At 36.7% G+C, this 19186-nt stretch overlaps 1 protein-coding gene across 1 annotated transcript in view; it reads left to right on the top strand.

Moving 5' to 3' along the window:
• The window catches only part of KCNG2 (potassium voltage-gated channel modifier subfamily G member 2), a 53517-nt gene that overhangs the window by 29300 nt on the left and 5031 nt on the right, over positions 1-19186 (top strand). Inside the window, exon 2 of the mRNA XM_039325508.1 lies at positions 7915-8720. Coding sequence (XP_039181442.1) covers positions 7965-8720 — 756 coding nt within the window. The 5' untranslated portion in view covers positions 7915-7964. The remainder of the gene's footprint in view (positions 1-7914; positions 8721-19186) is intronic.

Below are 19186 nucleotides of genomic sequence, written 5' to 3'. Positions count from 1 at the left end.
ATGCCATATTATTCTCTTATTTCTCTCTATATCAGGGATCCCCAAATTGGTCAGATATTGATGAGGCTATCCATGATTGTTGTTGTTATTGCTGGTTACACCATCAGCCAAATGGATCTGGCGTTTTTATCCACCTATTGAGTCCTTCCCAACAACCTAGAATAGGCAGATGTTGATGTTTGAAGTGTTAAAGGTATTGTAAGCTGCTCTGAGTAAAGCTATCTGTTGCAATTGATTGATGGTAATTTTGTCATTGACAATGGTATTCAAGTGGCACTCCAGTTATTTTGGGATTACACCTAAAGTGCCTATCACTATTGATACTATCTTCTGTAAACACTAGTCCTTCTTCTGTTTGGGGGTTTTGGTATTTTGTGATTTTCTCCAGTTCTTTCTTTTTCTATTCTGCTGTTCCCAGATGTCCACTATTCAGTCTTTTTTGCCTTTCTTATCAACAGTTGTTAAGTCTGCGGTATTATGTGGCAGGTGGTTGTCTGAGCCAGAGTACTTTAGCTTCTTCATTTTCTACTACTTTGTCTATTTTGTGGTCCCACCAATGTATCATTTTTGTTACTTTGTCATGCTGTTTGTTTCAGTCAGTCTGTATGATTTTGCAGCAGCTAACTAGGTGGTCTACTGTTTCTTCAGCTGCTTTGCAGAAATGGTATTTGCTGTCTGTTGTTTTCTTTTCAATTCTGGCTTGTTTGCATTTATTCTTTTTATATATATATAAATATTTTATTAATTTTCTAGTTTTACAATCAAGTACTTAATAGACAACGTGTTGTCTGGGTCCATTAGTAATTCAGTGGTATACATTTACTTCTTCGATCCTAGATCCAATATTGCACCAGTAGTACCTGCTTATTTATTCTTAGGGCTTATTATTTATTCTTAAGGCTTGCTCTTATGCAGCCAAAATTAACCCCACATTCTGTTCCTTCAATTTTCCTGCTCTTAGCTATTGCCAGGTCTTGTTATCTGCTTTGCCTGCTAGTTTTTTTTTAAAATGTATGACCCATGTAATAATTTGCCTTACCATGTCTACTTTCTACCTCTGTTTGGTGTTTCTTGTAGACCAGTTTGATGTCTCTGGTATTTACCGGTAGTTATTGTTGTTATTATTTGTTATACTACTAAAGTAGTATTTATTAAATTATTTTCATATAATAAATGTTTGGGGGTTGATGAACAACCTGCTTCATGAAGGGGTCAATGAACTGAAAGGTTTGGAGACCTCTATGCTAGAAAGAGAATTTACAAATTTGATCCCACTATAGAAAAAGCCCCTTTATTTAGCTCTGCTTGCTTTGACTCCTTTCTCAGTGTACAGGCAGAATAATTTTGTCAAAAATACAAAACAAAACAGGTTGCTTAGAGGCTAGTAGTCAATGCTAATGATAAATCACTTCCCTGATATGACTATATACATTTTTTTGTTTGAAATAAATTTTTGACGCAGAATTTGTGTTGATTTTCATTGGAGTCATGTACAAATCTGTGCAGAAATAAGCTCGATGGAATTCATTGTGACAATTTTTCTGGAATAAAATTGTTTATCTTTTCATGAACTCAAATTCCTTATTCGCTTTTTATCCATTCCCAGTCTCCCATTTCATTTGTTGATCCTGCATGTGTAATTTGTTTTCAGGTTCGTGTGAATGAATATTCTGATAGAGTCAACTGGACACACTTTAAATATGGCTAATTAAGTTTGCCAGGCATTAGACATATTTATTCTGAGATATCTGGTTCAGGAATTGGCTATTGGAGAGATATACACACTTAACAGACATATGCAAGGAGGAAAATTTATTGTTTAAAGAACAGATGAGGGCTTTGGGAACAGTTTGAGACATGCCAGGCTGTGATAACTGAATGGATAGAAGCCGTGGATAAATTATTCTAAAACCATTTCTATTTTTGAATATGATACAGGTATGAGATAACGCTCATAGAAATCTGTTCAAAGGAAAATGCATGTTTCATTTTTTTTTATTTGAAAGAATCAAAACTTCAGATTATTTCCCCATTGTTAATAGGATTTGAAAACATAGCACCCTTTGACAGGATGAGGAAAATAAAATCCTGGCAAGTGTAAAATGTGTATGTGATGTTTAAAACTGACACATAGTGACTTTAATATGTCTAGAAGAACAATATCTGTTATATCTGAATTACAGTAGCTTGTGCGTTGCTTAGAAACAAAATATGTCAGTCGATTTTCCATATTTTTGGACTTTAAAAAACCCCAACCACTCCATTGCCATCTCTGGATAATTTTTTTTATAATTTTCATATATATGATGACACGTCATAGTAGGAGGCAGGTAATTTAGATTAAATTACATTTTCAAACAGGAATGTTTACCCAATGCAGCACATGGACCATTAATAATAAATGCAAATTAACCATGCATTTGGAATCACAGCTTAATTCTTAGTTTGTACAAGATCATGGCTTCTTGTACAAACTAAGAATTAAGTTGTGATTCCAAATCCAGCAATTATTCTGCTGCTGTTGAACTGTGCTTTTTGGAAAGGATTCAAATGTAATTAAGACATAGCATGCTGAACTTTAGTATGGGCAAGCTAAATTAGCAATTCAAATTATGGACCTTTTAATATTATTTTACATTTTTCTTTCTAATTTTGGAATCTCCTTCCAAACTGATCATAGTAGGGCTTTTCCGAGCACCAATTTAGCAAGTGACCATGCAGAAACATTGGCTTAGATTGCTAATTTGTTAATGGGCTTACATTAACGTTCTCATCATTAGGCAAATGAAACGTTTTCTTCAACTTATGTTGCTGCAAGCATATTTTTCATATTTTGGATATTGTTAGGTCTAATGGGTGCACACACACACACACATACACACTGTCTTCTCATTCCTCTGTTGTTTTTTCAAGGTGACATACAATGCCTCTTCTATGTATGTGAAGAAATGGAAAGTTTAGGAAAGTTAGAGAAGTAAGTTAGATGGTTGCTGGATGGTAATAAAAAAGAGGGGTTGTAGTGACAGGAAGTAAGTCTAGGGTTGGTAAAGTAATGATTTAGGAGTAGAAATGTTGGATGAGATTAGATGAAAGGTGAAGAATTAGGACAGTGTTTCTCAACTCCGGCAACTTGAAGCGGTCTGGACTTCAGTTCCCAGAATTCCTCAGCCAGCTATGCTGGCTGGGGAATTCTGGGAACTGAAGTCCAGACCTCTTCAAGTTGCCGGAGTTGAGAAACACTGAATTAGGGGAAGATTGTTGGAAGGACTGATTAGTAAGAGGTTCACTGCTAAAAAGAACTATTTAGCTTACAAGATATTCCAAGAGCCGAGTCAAGACTGCCTACTAACTACTACATGTAGTGAAAGTAGATTAGTCCAGTTTTGGATCAGTCTGTTCTAGGTATTATTTGTATTTATTTATTATGTAACTGTTCATGACTCAGACATTCAATTGTCATTCTCTGTTGAATATTTAAAGGCTTTACTGCTTATCCATAAAGGTCCACAAATAAAACTGAGTAGTCTATTCTTATCTGATCTTTTTTTCCCTCTTTTCTTGAGAAATAGTTGTCAGAAATCTCAAATCTCTTCTCTTTCTTAATATATGGAACATCTAATAAAACTTCATTTATTGTGTCTCCAAATTTTAAAGAAGTATTATGCTCCTTTGTTTTAATACTACATTTTTTTCTTTAGAAATTGTGCTGTCCGTGTTTTTAAAATTCAATATATTTATTGAATTTCCAATAGTGCATCTTGTTCTAGATTAATGTTTTTCAAACTTGGCAACTTTTAAGATGTGTGGACTCCCACAATTCCTCAGCCAGCTTGAAGCTTATATATCCTAAAATTGCCAGGCTTGTAAAACTCTAATCTAAAACCAAAATGCTCTTTGAGTAAATTTTCCATTTTTCTAAGTCTTCTCTACCGAAATCCAAACCATGAATATTTTAATGCAGTTCTGTTTTTGCTATTAGTAAACTAGTTTCTATGTTTAACTTTGACTTTCAAATTCTCTGATATGAGGTCAATTCTTGTTTTGCTTGCATGGGTTTATTATGCCCTTTTATTAGAGGTTGTTAATTTATCACATTTATCATGTGAATAATATATGAATATTAGGAGCTCCTTAGATAGACGTAATCTATATTCTTTCAAGCTTTTTTTAAATGTGGTCCACAACACAACTTTTTGGATTTTTCTGAAGGCTAAAGCCTCACTTAATTTTGAAAAATATTTTTAAATATTGTATTTATTTAAAGATTTAATAACCAACCTTTTGATTTTTACAGATAATTAAGTAGATTGTTATGATAAACAAAATCTGGCATGCATAGGAAACCTCATAATCATTCAACCTATGGTTGATGTTAAAGATTAGAATGTGCTTCTTTCAGTGCTGCAGTTCTAAAATAACTTTGCCATATTAAATATACTGCAGTTTGAAAACAGTATAATCCTGTACATATGCATTAGAGGCTAACCTGTCCAACTCAGCTATAAAACAAGAAAGAAAACTCCAAATACTAAAATGGCCAGGAAAAACAATTAGAGTCAAGACAAAGCTAAAATTGATTTAAATTCAATTAAAATATAGTGAAATCAGCCCAGTACTAGTAAAATGATGATTTCCATGTATTTGATTATTTTCTCTTTCTGTCAAAATTACAATTTGTTGTATGGACACTGTGAGCTTACATAAGCAGCCTGGAGCCTCAATTGGGTCCCCTGATTTTAAGTGCTTTGAAGGCCGGGGTATCTTTCTGTTCTTGAGGTAAAATAACGGAAGGGGAATTCCTGAGGTGGCAGCATCAGGTTGCTAATAGCAATAGAGCTTTCAGCAGTGGTGCAACAAATTACACTGCTATCTAATGTGTAAATCTGAATGGCATGTTTGTGATATCAGATAGAAATATGTAGGTTGTATCATTTGAATGATGACACAGTTGACATCATTTGCCTTGCATGTGGCCATTCTTCTCATGCCTGTTGGATGAAGTAACATAGCATATTCCTGTCCAAGAATAGTTGCTAGGCATGACTGCAGCTAGTGCTTAATAAAGCTCTATATTATATATCACTACTGAGAGGCACATGACATGGATTTTGTAATTTGGAACCTTGGAACAGATTTGGCTATCACTATATAAGAAAAATACACCACTGTCCATTGGAACATCTCCTTTCCCTCAATCTTCTCTATCAAAACCCTCAACATTTTATATGTTCATCTATATATTTGTGTGGTTAAAATACCAATTAACATTGTTTGGCAGTCTAATAGTTGAAGTCATTAAACTGATATGATATTTACATAGAGAAGTGAATCTTAGCATCACCACAATACAAGCAGAGAATAGAAAATTTTATGTACACTAAAAAAATAAAGGAATTTGGTAGAGGGGTGTCTTCGTTTTTCATCAGAAATAAAATGTTTTTTAAAGTTTTCAACTTTTGTTCTACGTATGCTGAAATGGAAAAAGAATCTCCTGGCTTTTGATTGCAAAAACTAAACTAAATTTAAAGAATACCGCAAAGTAATGGGATGAAAATGATGCTCATATATCTAGCTCTGAATATTTTATCTCATTAATTGATATGTTTTTTTATTGCAGTTATATTGATGGTGGAGGTAAATATTGTTTTAAACTATCCTTTTTAACCTCTATGATTTTATTTGAAATGAGGCATTACATTTTGTGTGTAGTGAACCCTGTTGAAATGTTGAAATATTTTTTACATCCCATAGGGTTTATATAGGATCTAGAGACATTACTGTAAATAAAGACAGTGATAGTGGCTTTTGTTTCCCAATTTGCCAGATTCTCATTCATTTTTCTAAAAAAAATTAATATACAATAATATGAAATGAGGTGGAAGAGGAAGCTTGGCAAGGTATCAAGAAAAAAGTTCATTAGCCTAGCCAAAATATTTCCATAATAAGAAACCATGCTATCTTTGATAATTCAAATATGCGCACCTTGATACTGTATTTTGATTACATTAATTTTTTTCTGAGAAATAATTAAAAACACAGAGTTTAATATACATTCTACACACACTATAGAAAGTTAATATTTCTTTGTAAAATTATTTCACATGAATGCCAACATTATTAGCTGCATTAGAATATTAGTACTTCTTTGCATGGATTTTCTTATTTGTGCATTTTTATTCTAGGACCTTAAAGAACAAAGTGCATAAAGTTATATAAGAATATTATGATGACAAATGTAAATCTCAATATCAGACTCGGATTTTTATTTTTGCTTAAAATATGCTAAAGACAATAATAAGAATAAAAATAAAGAAATAATTTTTATCTTTAACTTCCATAAAAGAAAAAATCTTGCAGCTTTTCATGAGAAACTGATTTTCAGAGGTACTGAATTCATGAGAATGAAACTTTCTCGTCTTTTGCTGGAAATAATACCATTAGCAAATAAATTTGCAGAATATTTTTATATATTTTGAAATAGTATAATCGAGCCATATTCTAATGAAGTACAATTAAAACTGGACCAATATTATACTCAGAATATCTGCTACCGAAATTTAATCAATCAATGAGCTGATTATACCACAGGATGTATTGATACAAATATAATCCATGCTAACAGTAATTTGGCTTGAATTTTTTTTAAATTTAGCTTTAAAGATCCTAGTCAACACTACCAATTTATCATGATAGGTTCAAGGAATTAGTATTGTATGATTCTAAAGATAATGGCTATTGAAAATTAAATGGGTTAAAAGGCTATAACAAAAAACATTACTTTCCTATTTTGTGCTAATAAGATCTTTTCTTCTGTTCCGTCATGCCCATTTTTTGGAAACTGCCTGTGCAAGTCAATACAACTTTCTTGGCAATGTTTTTTTAGATGTGGTTTGCCATTTCCTCATTCCTAGGGCTGAGAGAAAGTGACCAGCCCACTGACACCCAGCTGGCTTTGTGCCTAAGGCAGGATTGGAAGTCATGTTCATATAGTTTCCTCTTAATAAAGGAATCCTTAAAAATGTGATCCAACTTCAGAAATAAAATTCTACATTCTATCTGCCAATAAACATTAATGAATGTTTATTCCATTTTGATAAGAAATAAGTTATTTGGCAATTTCCAATAAAAGACAAAGACAGGTAAGCTACCTGTGAAAAATCTGTTTCTCCTAAAGAGTTGCAAGATGTTTTTTTTTCCTTCATGACAGTTAAAGAATGAAATGTCCAGAAGATATTTATAGGAATTTCAATGTAGAAAATATGTGGGAATTCTGATCCATCAGTGTGTTCACACATGATCCATCCAATTCCCTTCTTCCTTAAGTTGTCTATGTAGAGAACTGTAGGGCAGAGGTCCCTAATCTTTTGGGCATCAGGGACCAGTTACGTGGAGAGAGGTTTTTCTGCGGACTGGAGGGGACGGGTTTTGTATGCTGCCTGCAATCCACTTGTTTTGCTTGTTTGTGTGGACCGGTTGCTGGCATGCCGTGGCCCGGTACCGGTCTATGGACCCAGGATTGGGGATCCTTGCTGTAGGGCATGATGCAAGGAGTCAAAGCAAAATTTATGGGGGGGGGGATTAACAGCTCTCCACATCTTGAACTGCCCCTCCTTTTAAAGTTGCTTTTCCTATTTAACTTGTGTGACATATGTTGAAAATTCTCATGTTGAGATTTATTGAAGATTTACAGGTAAAGATACATGTTTGCATATATTTTATTATATTTGTCGGACTCTGAAATGTGAAAACTGTTTTCCCAGTTATTTTCTGTACACTGTAGAAATATTGAGGAAAACCAGCAAGGTTTCTTGAGAAAAACACCATGTAGTTCAGAACATCAGAAGGAGTTTGTTTTGCCTTTATTAAAAATGCAATTTCTGACACTAATATGTACACCTTTTCTATCCTCACTAGTTAATACTCTCATTTCTTCAACTGCTCTGGCCCGTTCATGAATGTAACAAATGTATCAGGAAATGGCATTGCTGCCTGGGAATGCAGACCCCGAATTTACTGCATACTCTTATAACAACTTGGAGACACTTTGTGATGTGCAGACAAAGAAAGGCGTCTTCTACAAAAAAGCAAAACTTCTCAGTCCTGGGGAAGACTTGTATTGCTTTGCCTGTAGGGAGGACCAAACCAGGAATGTGATAATCAATGTAGGTGGCATAAAATACAAAATTCCATGGACCACATTAGAGAATTGTCCCTTGACCAGGCTTGGAAAGTTAAAATCATGCAACAACTATGACGAAATAATGGATATATGTGATGATTATGATGTCAACTGCAATGAATTCTTTTTTGACCGCAATCCTTGTGCCTTCAGGACCATCATGACTTTTTTGACCGCTGGGAAGCTAAGGCTCCTCAGGGAAATGTGCGCGCTCTCTTTCCAAGATGAACTGGTTTACTGGGGGATAGAAGAGGAACATCTGGAATGGTGCTGTAGAAGAAGAATACGACAGAAAGAAGAAGAAATGGCAGAGGCTACCTTATTTGAAGACGAAGTAGAAGCTAACGAAGCACCCCAATGTGCCTTCAAGGACAGCGGCCGTTTGCCTTTGTGCATGAGAAAGCTCAGGGACATGGTGGAAAATCCTCATTCAGGGATCCCAGGAAAAATCTTTGCTTATATATCGGTTTCTTTTGTTGTCATCACTGCAGTTACCCTCTGCATTAGCACCATGCCAGATCTCAGAGAAGAAGAAGATCGGGTAAGTGTACGCTATAAAAATAATGTTTGCACAATTGTAAACATTTCCAGAGGCTTCTGTGTAATATTTGCTTTTTTAGCTTGTCTCTGTTTGTGCATATGTGCATATGGAAGTAACATAAACTTTATCCCAAGCCGATGTTCTGATTGAGATTAGCGTAGTTATAATTGCTTTTTTGCTTTTAAGTTAATATTGTATTATATATTAACTTTCTGAATTAGTTAGAACAGATACCTCAATAACTGTATTTGGGATATTGTCCCGATTCTTTTTGTCTTCTCGTATCAGAAACTTTAGCTGAATCAAGGCTGGATTTTATTTTTGAAAGAAGACGTTACAATGGACAGAAAGGGGATTTCTTTCCCCTCTGCTGTGAAGGGAGATAAATTATCTGGGATGATGAGGGCCCCAAACCACAGCAAATTCAAATTTGTGAAACTAATAGAGTTGAAAACTGAACAAGATTGGTTTTGACTGTCTACAGTTTCCCTCCCCCACTACACTTGGCTGGGCAGGGCCGCGTATCACCTGCCACGTGCTAATGTACCATAGGTGGTACGTGTACCACCGGTTGAAAAGCCCTGAGCTAAAGGGCTTTCCTGAATTGCACAAAAAAATTCAGGACTACCTGTGTTCCATTGCACCTTTGCTGTATATAAGAAACACATTGTGATAGTGGCGGATATCTATAGCTCAGGGTGGAGGTTCGTTCTCCGAGCTTGTGGGTTGGTTTCCAAATGTTTCATTACCAGACTAGGAAACATCTTCAGTGAAATTTATGGAATGTCCTAAATTCCACTGAAGATATTACCTAGCCTGGTAACGAAACGTTTGGAAACCAACCCACAAGCATGGAGAACAAAATTCCACCCTCAAGAAACACTTTATTCTTAGACAAAAAGGAATTACCTGAGGTTGATCCATTTGTTGTGGGCAAGGCTGAAGAGTAGTAACTTGACAACACTATCTTGATCAGTTTGAAGAATGTTGGGGAGAGGGTTTTCTCAGAGCGGTTAATTTACACAACCTGCACCTGATGATTAACGAATATTTTCCTGCTACTTGTCAGACTTAGCTTGCTCAACTCTATAGGCTTTCTTATTATTTTTCATTGGTATTCTCTTCTGTTCAGAACAGCAAAATGTGATATTAAATTTCTCTTCCTATGCCAACAACAGTTTTATAGCATGGGCATGTCCTGAATAAGTTAAATTCCATTTAATGCAGGTTGTGTAGGAGAAGATTTTGATGCACCTATGATGTCTTTCTCCTTCTGCTTCTTGCAATGATTAGTTTGTTTTTTATTTTTGTAGTGTGTGAGACGGTGGAGATGGGACTAAAAGTAAAATAAACAAGCCAATATCTTTAAAACAGAGCACAGGAATTATGTTTTCAGTCCAAAATATGGCTTGAGGATAGCTAAGAAGAAATGCACTTATAATCAAAGCATCAGGGAATGTGGTATAATAATTTTTAGACAACCAGTGCTGTCAAGAAAACTACAAAAATATAGTTTCAGGATAAAACTGTTAGTCTTACTTGGCTGATAATAAGCCATTGTCAAAATGCAATCTCCCTAAAATAACACATTAATATAATTAGTGGTAGCAACCAAATGGTGGAGATAGTTAAAATTCAACAAAGAAATGATAGGACACTTATTAATATGCCAATGGAAAAGTAAAGCAAAACATCATAAAGAGCCTTGAATTGTAGCGCCTATTTCTAGTCTAGCGTAAGTATGAAAGAGGAGCAAATCTATTTTGGCTTTGCAGATCAGTGGGAGCAATCTAATATTAAGATGATACTAGGTGTCAAATAAAAAGAAGCATTAGAATGCTTCCAAGCAGCCTGTAATCACCTGCTAGATTATTATAATAATTACAGCTAGCTTTTGGACTCTTCCAAAGCCTATTCAATTAAATATAGTTACTGGTTTATGCAGAGGACCTGCATAAGTGTAGGAAAGAAAACTAAAAAATCATTTTTAAATGTTTCTGTTGCATAATTTTGGCATCCTCACTCAGAATTGCCAGAATAACAAGTTAACAGCCTTGAAAACTTGTCAAATTTGTAGTTCTTGAAATATTATGACAATTTTGTTTTTGTTTATTTTAATTAACTTTATCTTTGCATTAAATAGTGCTTTTAAAGAAAAGGGAGTTGGAAAGTTCTGCTGCTGTTTATTTGGTTTTAGGTAGACTTTTGTTATCAATTACCAAATGTTTATTGTTTATTTGCCACTTTTGTATGATTTCATGCGTGGAAAGAAGTTTGATTGCTGTTCCCTCTTTTGGACAAGGTCATTTTCTGTCCTTACTGATTGTTCAGACTGTCTAGACCAATTTATTGTTATTAGCCACTTTGTCATGTTTTACTGCTGTCATCTCTTCACAATATTCTGAGACAGTTCTTTCTTTATACTCCCCCATTAATCTTATAATAGTTTATCAATTCATTAGTCTCTACTAAGGAAATCATGCAGTTCTTTTTGTCTCTGATTGGATTCCTTTGCTTGTACTAAACTGATCCACATTTTTCCATTTTTTGTATTTATTGGTTTAGATTGTCTGCTGGTATTGCAACTCACTACTTTTTCATTTGTGCCCATTGTTTTCATCTGCTTTCAGCTTTTCAGTCTGGTCTTGATTTACTCTATGTTTTCCCCACTTCTTCCATTCATTCACCAAAATGGCCTCCCATAGTATTAACATAGTATATCAGTGGTGGTGAACCTATGGCACACGTGCCAAAGGCGGCACTCAGAGCCCTCTCTGTGGGCACACTCACCATGCCCTGGAGATGGCAACCATCCCTCTTCAACCAGCTGCCCACTAACTCGCTGAGGTCCCACATGGCTGGATGCATCCCAGCACCCATACGCTCACTGGCCTCTGTGTGCAGGGGCTGATGGTGTCAGGCAGCAGCCGCCTCGGCCCTTGCCTCACCTTGCCCTGTGATAATGGCACCCCCGCCCTGCCTCGCCTTGCCTTGCCTCACCCCACAGGACAAGCCTCCTGCCCACCGCCCCACCTGCCAGAGACCCCCTGGATCTCCCCCAACCCTGCCTGGCCCCCACAGGCATCCCTTCCCGTGAGCAACATTGAGGTGATCACACCCACCTTGGCCACACCCACCCAATCTGCCATGACCACCACAGCCATGCCCATCCAGTGGGTCACACCCACCTGGCACCCGGCGATAAATAAGTGGTTTTTGGGTTGCAGTTTTGGCACTTGGTCTCTAAAAGGTTCGCCATCGCTGTAGTATATTATGCATGACTTAATTTCACAAGTGATGTATAGTACTTCATTTCCTAGTACTAAATATGCTAATGAAGTGACTTCTAGTGATTACGAACAATGAATTAACATAGTTTGCATTTCTCAGATGGTTATATTTTAACACCTTCCATCACAAGAAAACTCATCCTCAGAGTATTACATTTTCAAATATTTGCTGCTAGGCTGACTACTATATTGGTACAGTCTGGAACAATTTAAGCTCGTAGTTGCATCTAGTAATTTGATAAAAAAAACATTTAGAAAGTTGGCTTGCCCCATCAAATTGTAGAGAGTTGTTCTATTGTCATCATAATCAACTTTATCCAGTGATGACAGTAAAAAACAAGAAATTGGATGAGACTGCACATTTTAAGATTGAAAGCAAAGGACAGAGCTGTCTTCTCCCATCTCATCCAGATTCTTCTTCTCCCATTATCAAACCTTCTTTGCTAAATGTGTTAGTTCCTCTCATCTTTGAATGATGGTGTGTAAATATATTTTTATTTGCTATTTTGCATATATATGTTTTTCTAGGCTTGTTCCTTCAGAAGGAGCACGTAAAGAATTATCTAAAGGCAACTTTTTAGTTTTTCTTCAACATTTTTATTCTTTTTGGAGATTCTCTTCCTTCCTGGAGGAGAGGAGATTATAGCCAGGAGATATTTGATTGGTGGAGAGGTGTAGGAGATGACCAGTCTGAGCCCATGGGAGGGGTCAAGTGTGTCATCAATGTGGATCCCTTCATGTCCACAAGAGATCTTAAGTCCAGTCCTCCTTGAATTCCATTGACTCGTATCTATCGGCAGTTCAGATTCTTATGTAGAGGTAACATAAAATAAACTTGTACTCATTTCAACTTAACCCTGGCTCCTGATTTCCTGCATCTGTCAGTAGGATCAAAAAGAAGATGCATGAATTTAAAACATAACAAGAAAAGGTAATTTTTACTTTCTAAAATGCCAACTGCCTATTTTGAATCTATTTTAGAGTATTATTTGTTCATTGGTATTTTATAAATATATGCATTTCTGACAGTCCATGAGAATGATGCTAGATAACCATCTGAGACTGGAAATTTGCCTTCATTTATTAAACTAGGTATGGGTGGGAGGGAGAGATGTTGCTTTTAGAATTATTTGATCACTTATCTTAAATATGCTACATATTATTTTATGAGCACGTGTAAAATAATTGTCCTAAAGATTCAAGTGTTGCTATTCAATATACAAGTGAAGAGAAAAGGAATGCTTTTAGATATGACTTAATCTTGAACTGTAAGGTCTCACACTCAAAGTAATAAACTTTGTGCCAAATCATGCAAGAAAGCTCTTAGAGACCTCAAGAATACAGAACAAATGTAAACTAAAACAATTCAAACAGATATTTACCTAATGTTTTAGGCAGGTGCCTATTTGCTAAGGATTTTTGAGAAAGCTGTTACGAATTTGTGTCTTTTAAATGTAGAACTTGGACTAAAACAGCGGGTATAGGGAGGGAAATGTCTTGGCACAGAGATATAGTCCAAAGCCAACACTAGGTTTAATTGCATATTTTCAATCAAAAGGATTGGTTGCTGCTTAGTTAGTTTCTTGGAGAGGTTTTTCATGAGCCAGATGACTCATTTGAAACAGATTGTATCCAAGAGAAATGTCAAACTCCTTGTTCAGTGGCAGGAAACATGACCAGACGTCCATAAGGAAACCCCCCATTCCTCCTGCTTCAGCAGAACAAACCCAGAGGCCTGGGTTAGCAAATGAGTAGCATAAAATGTCCTGGACACTTTATCATACTAAGAAAGGAGATTACAATCTATGGGTGTGATTATGAATACTATGGCTATAGAAGAGCATGCAGAAGTGGTTCACAAGAGTACATTTTTGAACTGGGTTTTTAAATTTATAATAATAATAGTTTTCCCTCACATTAGTACATTCTTTCTTCAGTTCTTCAGTTTATTTCAGACAAACTACAACATTACATTGCTTTTTGACATAATTGCCATTCAAATTGAGGCACTTGTCATAACGTCTTACAAGGTTTGAAATTGCTTAGCAAAAGTCACTTGGCGCCAAATCTGGGCTCTAGGGGGGGTGATTGAAAACATCCCAGGGGAACTGCTTCAAAGGATCTTGGGTGTGTCTAACGGTATGCAGGAGAGCATTATCATCAGCATGCCCCGACGCTTGTTATGGATGGCTCATCTGAGTTTTCGTGACGTTGCACAGTAGACTTCTGAATTGATGGTCAAACCACTCTCCATAAACTTCACAAGCAGTACTCCTTTGGCATCTTCACATTTGGCGGGATTTTCTATGGCACCACTTCCAGTTGGTTCATGATAATGCTCGCTCGCATACCACTAGACACACCCCAGAACGTTTGAAGCAGTTCTATTGGGATTTTTTGATCAGCCCCCCCCATAGCCCAAATTTGGCGCCAAGCAACTACTATTAAGGAATTTCAAACTTTGTAAGACGTTATGATAAGTACCTCAATTTGAATGGCGATTATGTCAAAAAGTAATGTAATGTTGTAGTTGTCTAATGTGTATAATAAAAGTTCTGTATCTGCGAGTGTATGTCATTGATAACCAAATGGAGGTTTATTTCCAAATTGCCCTCATATATTCTTTGCATGTTCACTGTAATATGGAATCCCACGTCAGAATTTCTTTAGAAATGTGTCTGTCAGTAAATGTAACGGGAAAAATTGAAGTTGAAGAATCGATTATAGTATCTTAAGAATGGAAAATAAAATTGATTTTAAAATCATGGCATTGCCAGGGTGTGATACTTTAGCATTTGTTAACAAGGAATATATGGTACTGGCTGGCTAGTGACTCTAGATCCCACTTAGTTTTAGAAAACCATTGGCCTCTTCCAGAGATAAAATTAAAAGTTGCCTTTCTGGCTTCAATCCTCAGAATAACAAGGAATAAGAGCAGATGTCTTGGCTGGCCTTGTGACTCAGGCCTTCTGCCCAAAAACCCTGGAAGAACTGGAACCAGTGGGATAAAGCTGCCAGAGAAAATATAGGCAGAAGAATCAGAGATGTTTTATTTCTTTGCAGTGCTATTTTGCTCAGCTGTGTGTTAATATTCTTTGTTCGTCTATGTCATAGGTGTCAAACTTGCCATGTCACATGACGTATCATGACATATCGTGACTTTTCTTGCATTGCCAGAGCTGGGATGGGCGTGACCTCCTCATGATGCAACCAGTCCGTGGGTCAGCAGTTTGACACCCCTGGTCTATGTCTTTGTATGTTTGCTTGCTATTGAATAGTTGTTAAATGCAGATAAATCTAGGAAACAAGAACTCAGTTCACATCCCTTATTTCCCAAGTACCCTCTTAATTGTATTTTTGAAAAATAAAAGTTTGATTCTATTGTACTCTACTCTACTCTACTCTATTTGTTATGTTACAAGTATTACAATACTTGTTATTGAATACTACAATTGAATAATAATTTCATCATCAACAACAACATAGTTGGAAGATCTTCTAGCCCAACCCCTTGCCCAGGCAGCGAATCCTATACCATTTCAGACAAATGGCTGTCCAATCTCTTCTTAAAAACCTCCAGTGTTAGAGCACCCACAACTTCTGGAGGCAAGTCATTCCACCGATTGATTGTTCTAACTGTCAGGAAATTTCTCCTTAGTTCTAGGTTGCTTCTCTCCTTGATTAGTTTCCATCCATTGCTCCTTGTTCTGCTTTCAGGTGCTTTGGAAAATAAGTTGATCCCCCTCTTCTTTCTGGTAGCCCCCTTAGATATTGGAACTGCTATTATGTCACCCCCTAGTCCTACTAGTGAGTTTGTGTGTGTTCTACTATCACACATTCCAAAGCCACATAGACATCATCCCCTTTTAAAGGGAGACTCTGGAGCCATTTTTATAAACGCCTTATCATGTTCTGTGCTATTCAGATTCTAGGAAAAGGGGGAAGCATTTTCCCACAAGTAATAGCAGCATAACTACTTCCTTGAGTAAATACATCTTCAGTCAGTTGGGGGAACAGATGCACAGACAACCTGGAGTTCATGTAGAGGGGGTAAAAGGAGGGGATCCCAGGAAGAGACCAGATAGGCTTGTGCTCTGTGATCAGGATGGTTAACTGCCTAAAGAACTGTTACTTAGTTATCTGTGTAGTGATTTCTAATTTTTGACTGTGAAGTGGGTAAGGGACAAAAGATAATGTAATCTTCTAACCTGGATCCCCAATTCATCCATTAAATGACATTCATCGTCATCATTACCACCATCATCAGTCATCCAAGGAAATTCTATTTTCAATTGTTCCTGGAAGTGTAAAACTAGCAGGACACCTCAGTTAAAGCATGGGCTATTCAAAGCATGGGCACTGCCATAGAAAAGCAGGACCTACACCTTGTGGAATTGGAAGACTACCAACAGTTTCTCTCAAGATAAATGAGTTGGTGAGATTGATTCTGATTGAAGAGAGTACTGATGGTATTTCAGTACCAAGCTATTTTCAGCTTTAGAGATAATCACCAGCATCTTAAATTGCACTCAGAAGCTAATTGGAAGCCAGTGCAGGCAATAATGATATATTACTAACAGCAGCTGCCAACCAATGAGCAGACAATTGCATTGTGAACTAATTGAATCTGTTGGGTGGTCTTCAAAAACAGCCTCACATCTAGCACATTGCAGTAATCCAGACTCAGGATGATGTGCGCAGGAATTATTCTCCTATGCCAGGTGTCATGCCTTGCAACTGGTCTAGATAATCTGCTTCTAAAGTGCTTGAATCACAGTGTTATAGCAGGAATGGAGGAAGCCTACAGGGTTTTGTCGACTCTAAGTTTCTTCCTACACCATTTCTTACACTCTATTCTATTTTATTCACCCAGACTGAATAAAGTTTCCTTAAAACAAAAAACAATCATAACTAGCTATCCAAAGCATCTGCATGAGTCTTCTCCATTATCAAAGTTCAAAAGCATCAACAGACTCCTGCTTCTTCAGAGCCCAACTTTCACTTCCTTAAAGTGTCATTCCCTGCATGAATCTGATCTTCGTAGGTATAGACACATTGCAATATCTGAATATTTTTTCCAGTACCTTTATTGTTATCTTAGCAAGTTCTAATCTATAGCATCCTTCTTTAGTGTTGGTTCCCTTTAATTGTTGATATTCAATAATAATACCCATGCAGCGAAAAAAACTATAACTTGTTTCATTCATGGCTTGGTGTACTGTGAACACAACGGCATGGAGACATGGCAGGAAAAAAGATGTTGCTAGAGCATGTTTGTACCAAACTCTTTGCAGAAGCAACAAGCCAAAAGAAGAAAAAGAAAATTTTTCACTCTTTTGCCTGTTATTTTATTAAGATGCCCTCACCCCCCAAAAGAAGTTCAGATTTGCTTCAGGAAGACAATACAATAATGTACTGTAAATCCTGGTAAGAGATTTTGGATTTCTTCCTCTGGGTCTAACTCCCAGGATTCCCTGTTTATTATATTTTGATAATTTAGTTATTGGTTTTTAGTTCCAGAATAAAAATGTTTATATGAGAGAAGAATGATGGCTAGGAAGAGATTATACTATAGAAATTATACAATTATATATGGCATTGGATATTTTAATCCTTTTCTAAAATGTTAGGACCTAGAGCAAGCAATACAATGTACTGGCTGGAAATAAAGTACCTTCCACAATGTATAATTAATGTAATTCACTACCACTGGAATCATAATTATTCACCACACAGTTGATGTTGGTTTTATCATTTGAAAGCAATTTAGGAAGAATGGGTCCATTGGTGGCTATAACCTGTAAGAACTAAATGTGAAAGGGAAGAAGTGAAGGAAGCGTATTGCTTATACAGCTGATCATATTTGAAAACCGAATGCAAGACTAAATGGATCTTTATTCCAATCCAAAATCTAGTTGTGCCAGCTATAAAACTATAAAATATATGCACAATGAAATGTGGAAATAATTCTCAGTTCTCCTTCTGAAAGAAATTGAATGTACGTGAACTTTTAAAAGAGAGATGTCAGCTGTGTGTTTTCTCCCTGAATTACATGTTCTTTTCCCATGTTACAATTTTCTACTTGAGGCTTCTTTGTTTAAAAGGTTCATTCCACAGCTAGAACTAGTTCTTTATGATCAGCCTATTTTATAATATGCATGAATGTGCCACTTAGTTCTCTGGCAAATTATCTTTGCAAATTATTTAAATCATTTTAAATCATTCCTTTCCGTAACAACTTTAACAATATTCCAGTATGATCTAAAATACTGGAATGGAAATATGGCGAAGTTCGATTTCATTTTTTCCCATATAAGATATGCATGGTTATCTACTAAGTAGATAACATTCTGACTTTTGTTTTTTGTTGATCTGTGACCTGAATAAAGACTTGAATTGACCACTGTTGTTTTCCCAGATAAAAACTTAAAAATGTTTTTTGGATAAGGATAAGGTGACCAACTTTTTTACAATGAAAAGGAGGACACAAATAAATTGAATAAAAAAATATCGTAAATAAAAGAAACATTTTATTCATTGCAACAATAATACAGAATACACTATAATATGATAAATGCATAATAAAAAACATTTGTAACATGTTGTAATATATTGTAATTATGTATATAATATATTGTAATATATTGTAATTATGCTTACATGCTGCGCCCCTGCCCGCAGCCGCCCCGCCAGCACTGCTGCCCCGCCGTGTAGAGCGGGCCCCGCGGCTCCCAAAGCACCAGCTGTGCTGGCTCCGGCCCCGGGGGGGCAGTCCACCATTGACACACTCCGCCTGCAGCCACCCCGCCAGCACCACACCCATCCTGCACAGCCCTGTGTAGAGCAGGCCCCGTGGCTCTCACAGCACGGGGCAGCCGGCCACTGCCGCCCCTCACACCCCTGCCCGCAGCAGCCCCACTGCCCCTGCCTCTTGCGCCCACAGCCATTATTGCCCTAGCAGGGCCGAAAATCAAGAGAAAGTTACCGTGGTGTCGCTGCTCCAGTCTCCTCCAGGTATCTTTGGGACTAATTGGGAGATGGTGTAGTTGGGTAGCAGGGAGAGGTGCAAAGTTTCTGCCAATTCGCCTTCGCTGCAGACAACTTACATGTGCAAAGTTTGCCGGCCGGGTGTTTTGGCGCACTCAGCAGCAATTCCTATTGGCTTTCGAAAGCCAA

Source organism: Crotalus tigris, unplaced genomic scaffold (genome assembly GCF_016545835.1).
Source record: "Crotalus tigris isolate CLP2741 ecotype Arizona unplaced genomic scaffold, ASM1654583v1 scf7180000024337.5909745, whole genome shotgun sequence".
Lineage (NCBI taxonomy): Eukaryota > Metazoa > Chordata > Lepidosauria > Squamata > Viperidae > Crotalus > Crotalus tigris.
The sequence above is the reverse complement of the archived record's forward strand: the minus strand, read 5'-3'. Positions and strand labels throughout refer to the sequence as shown.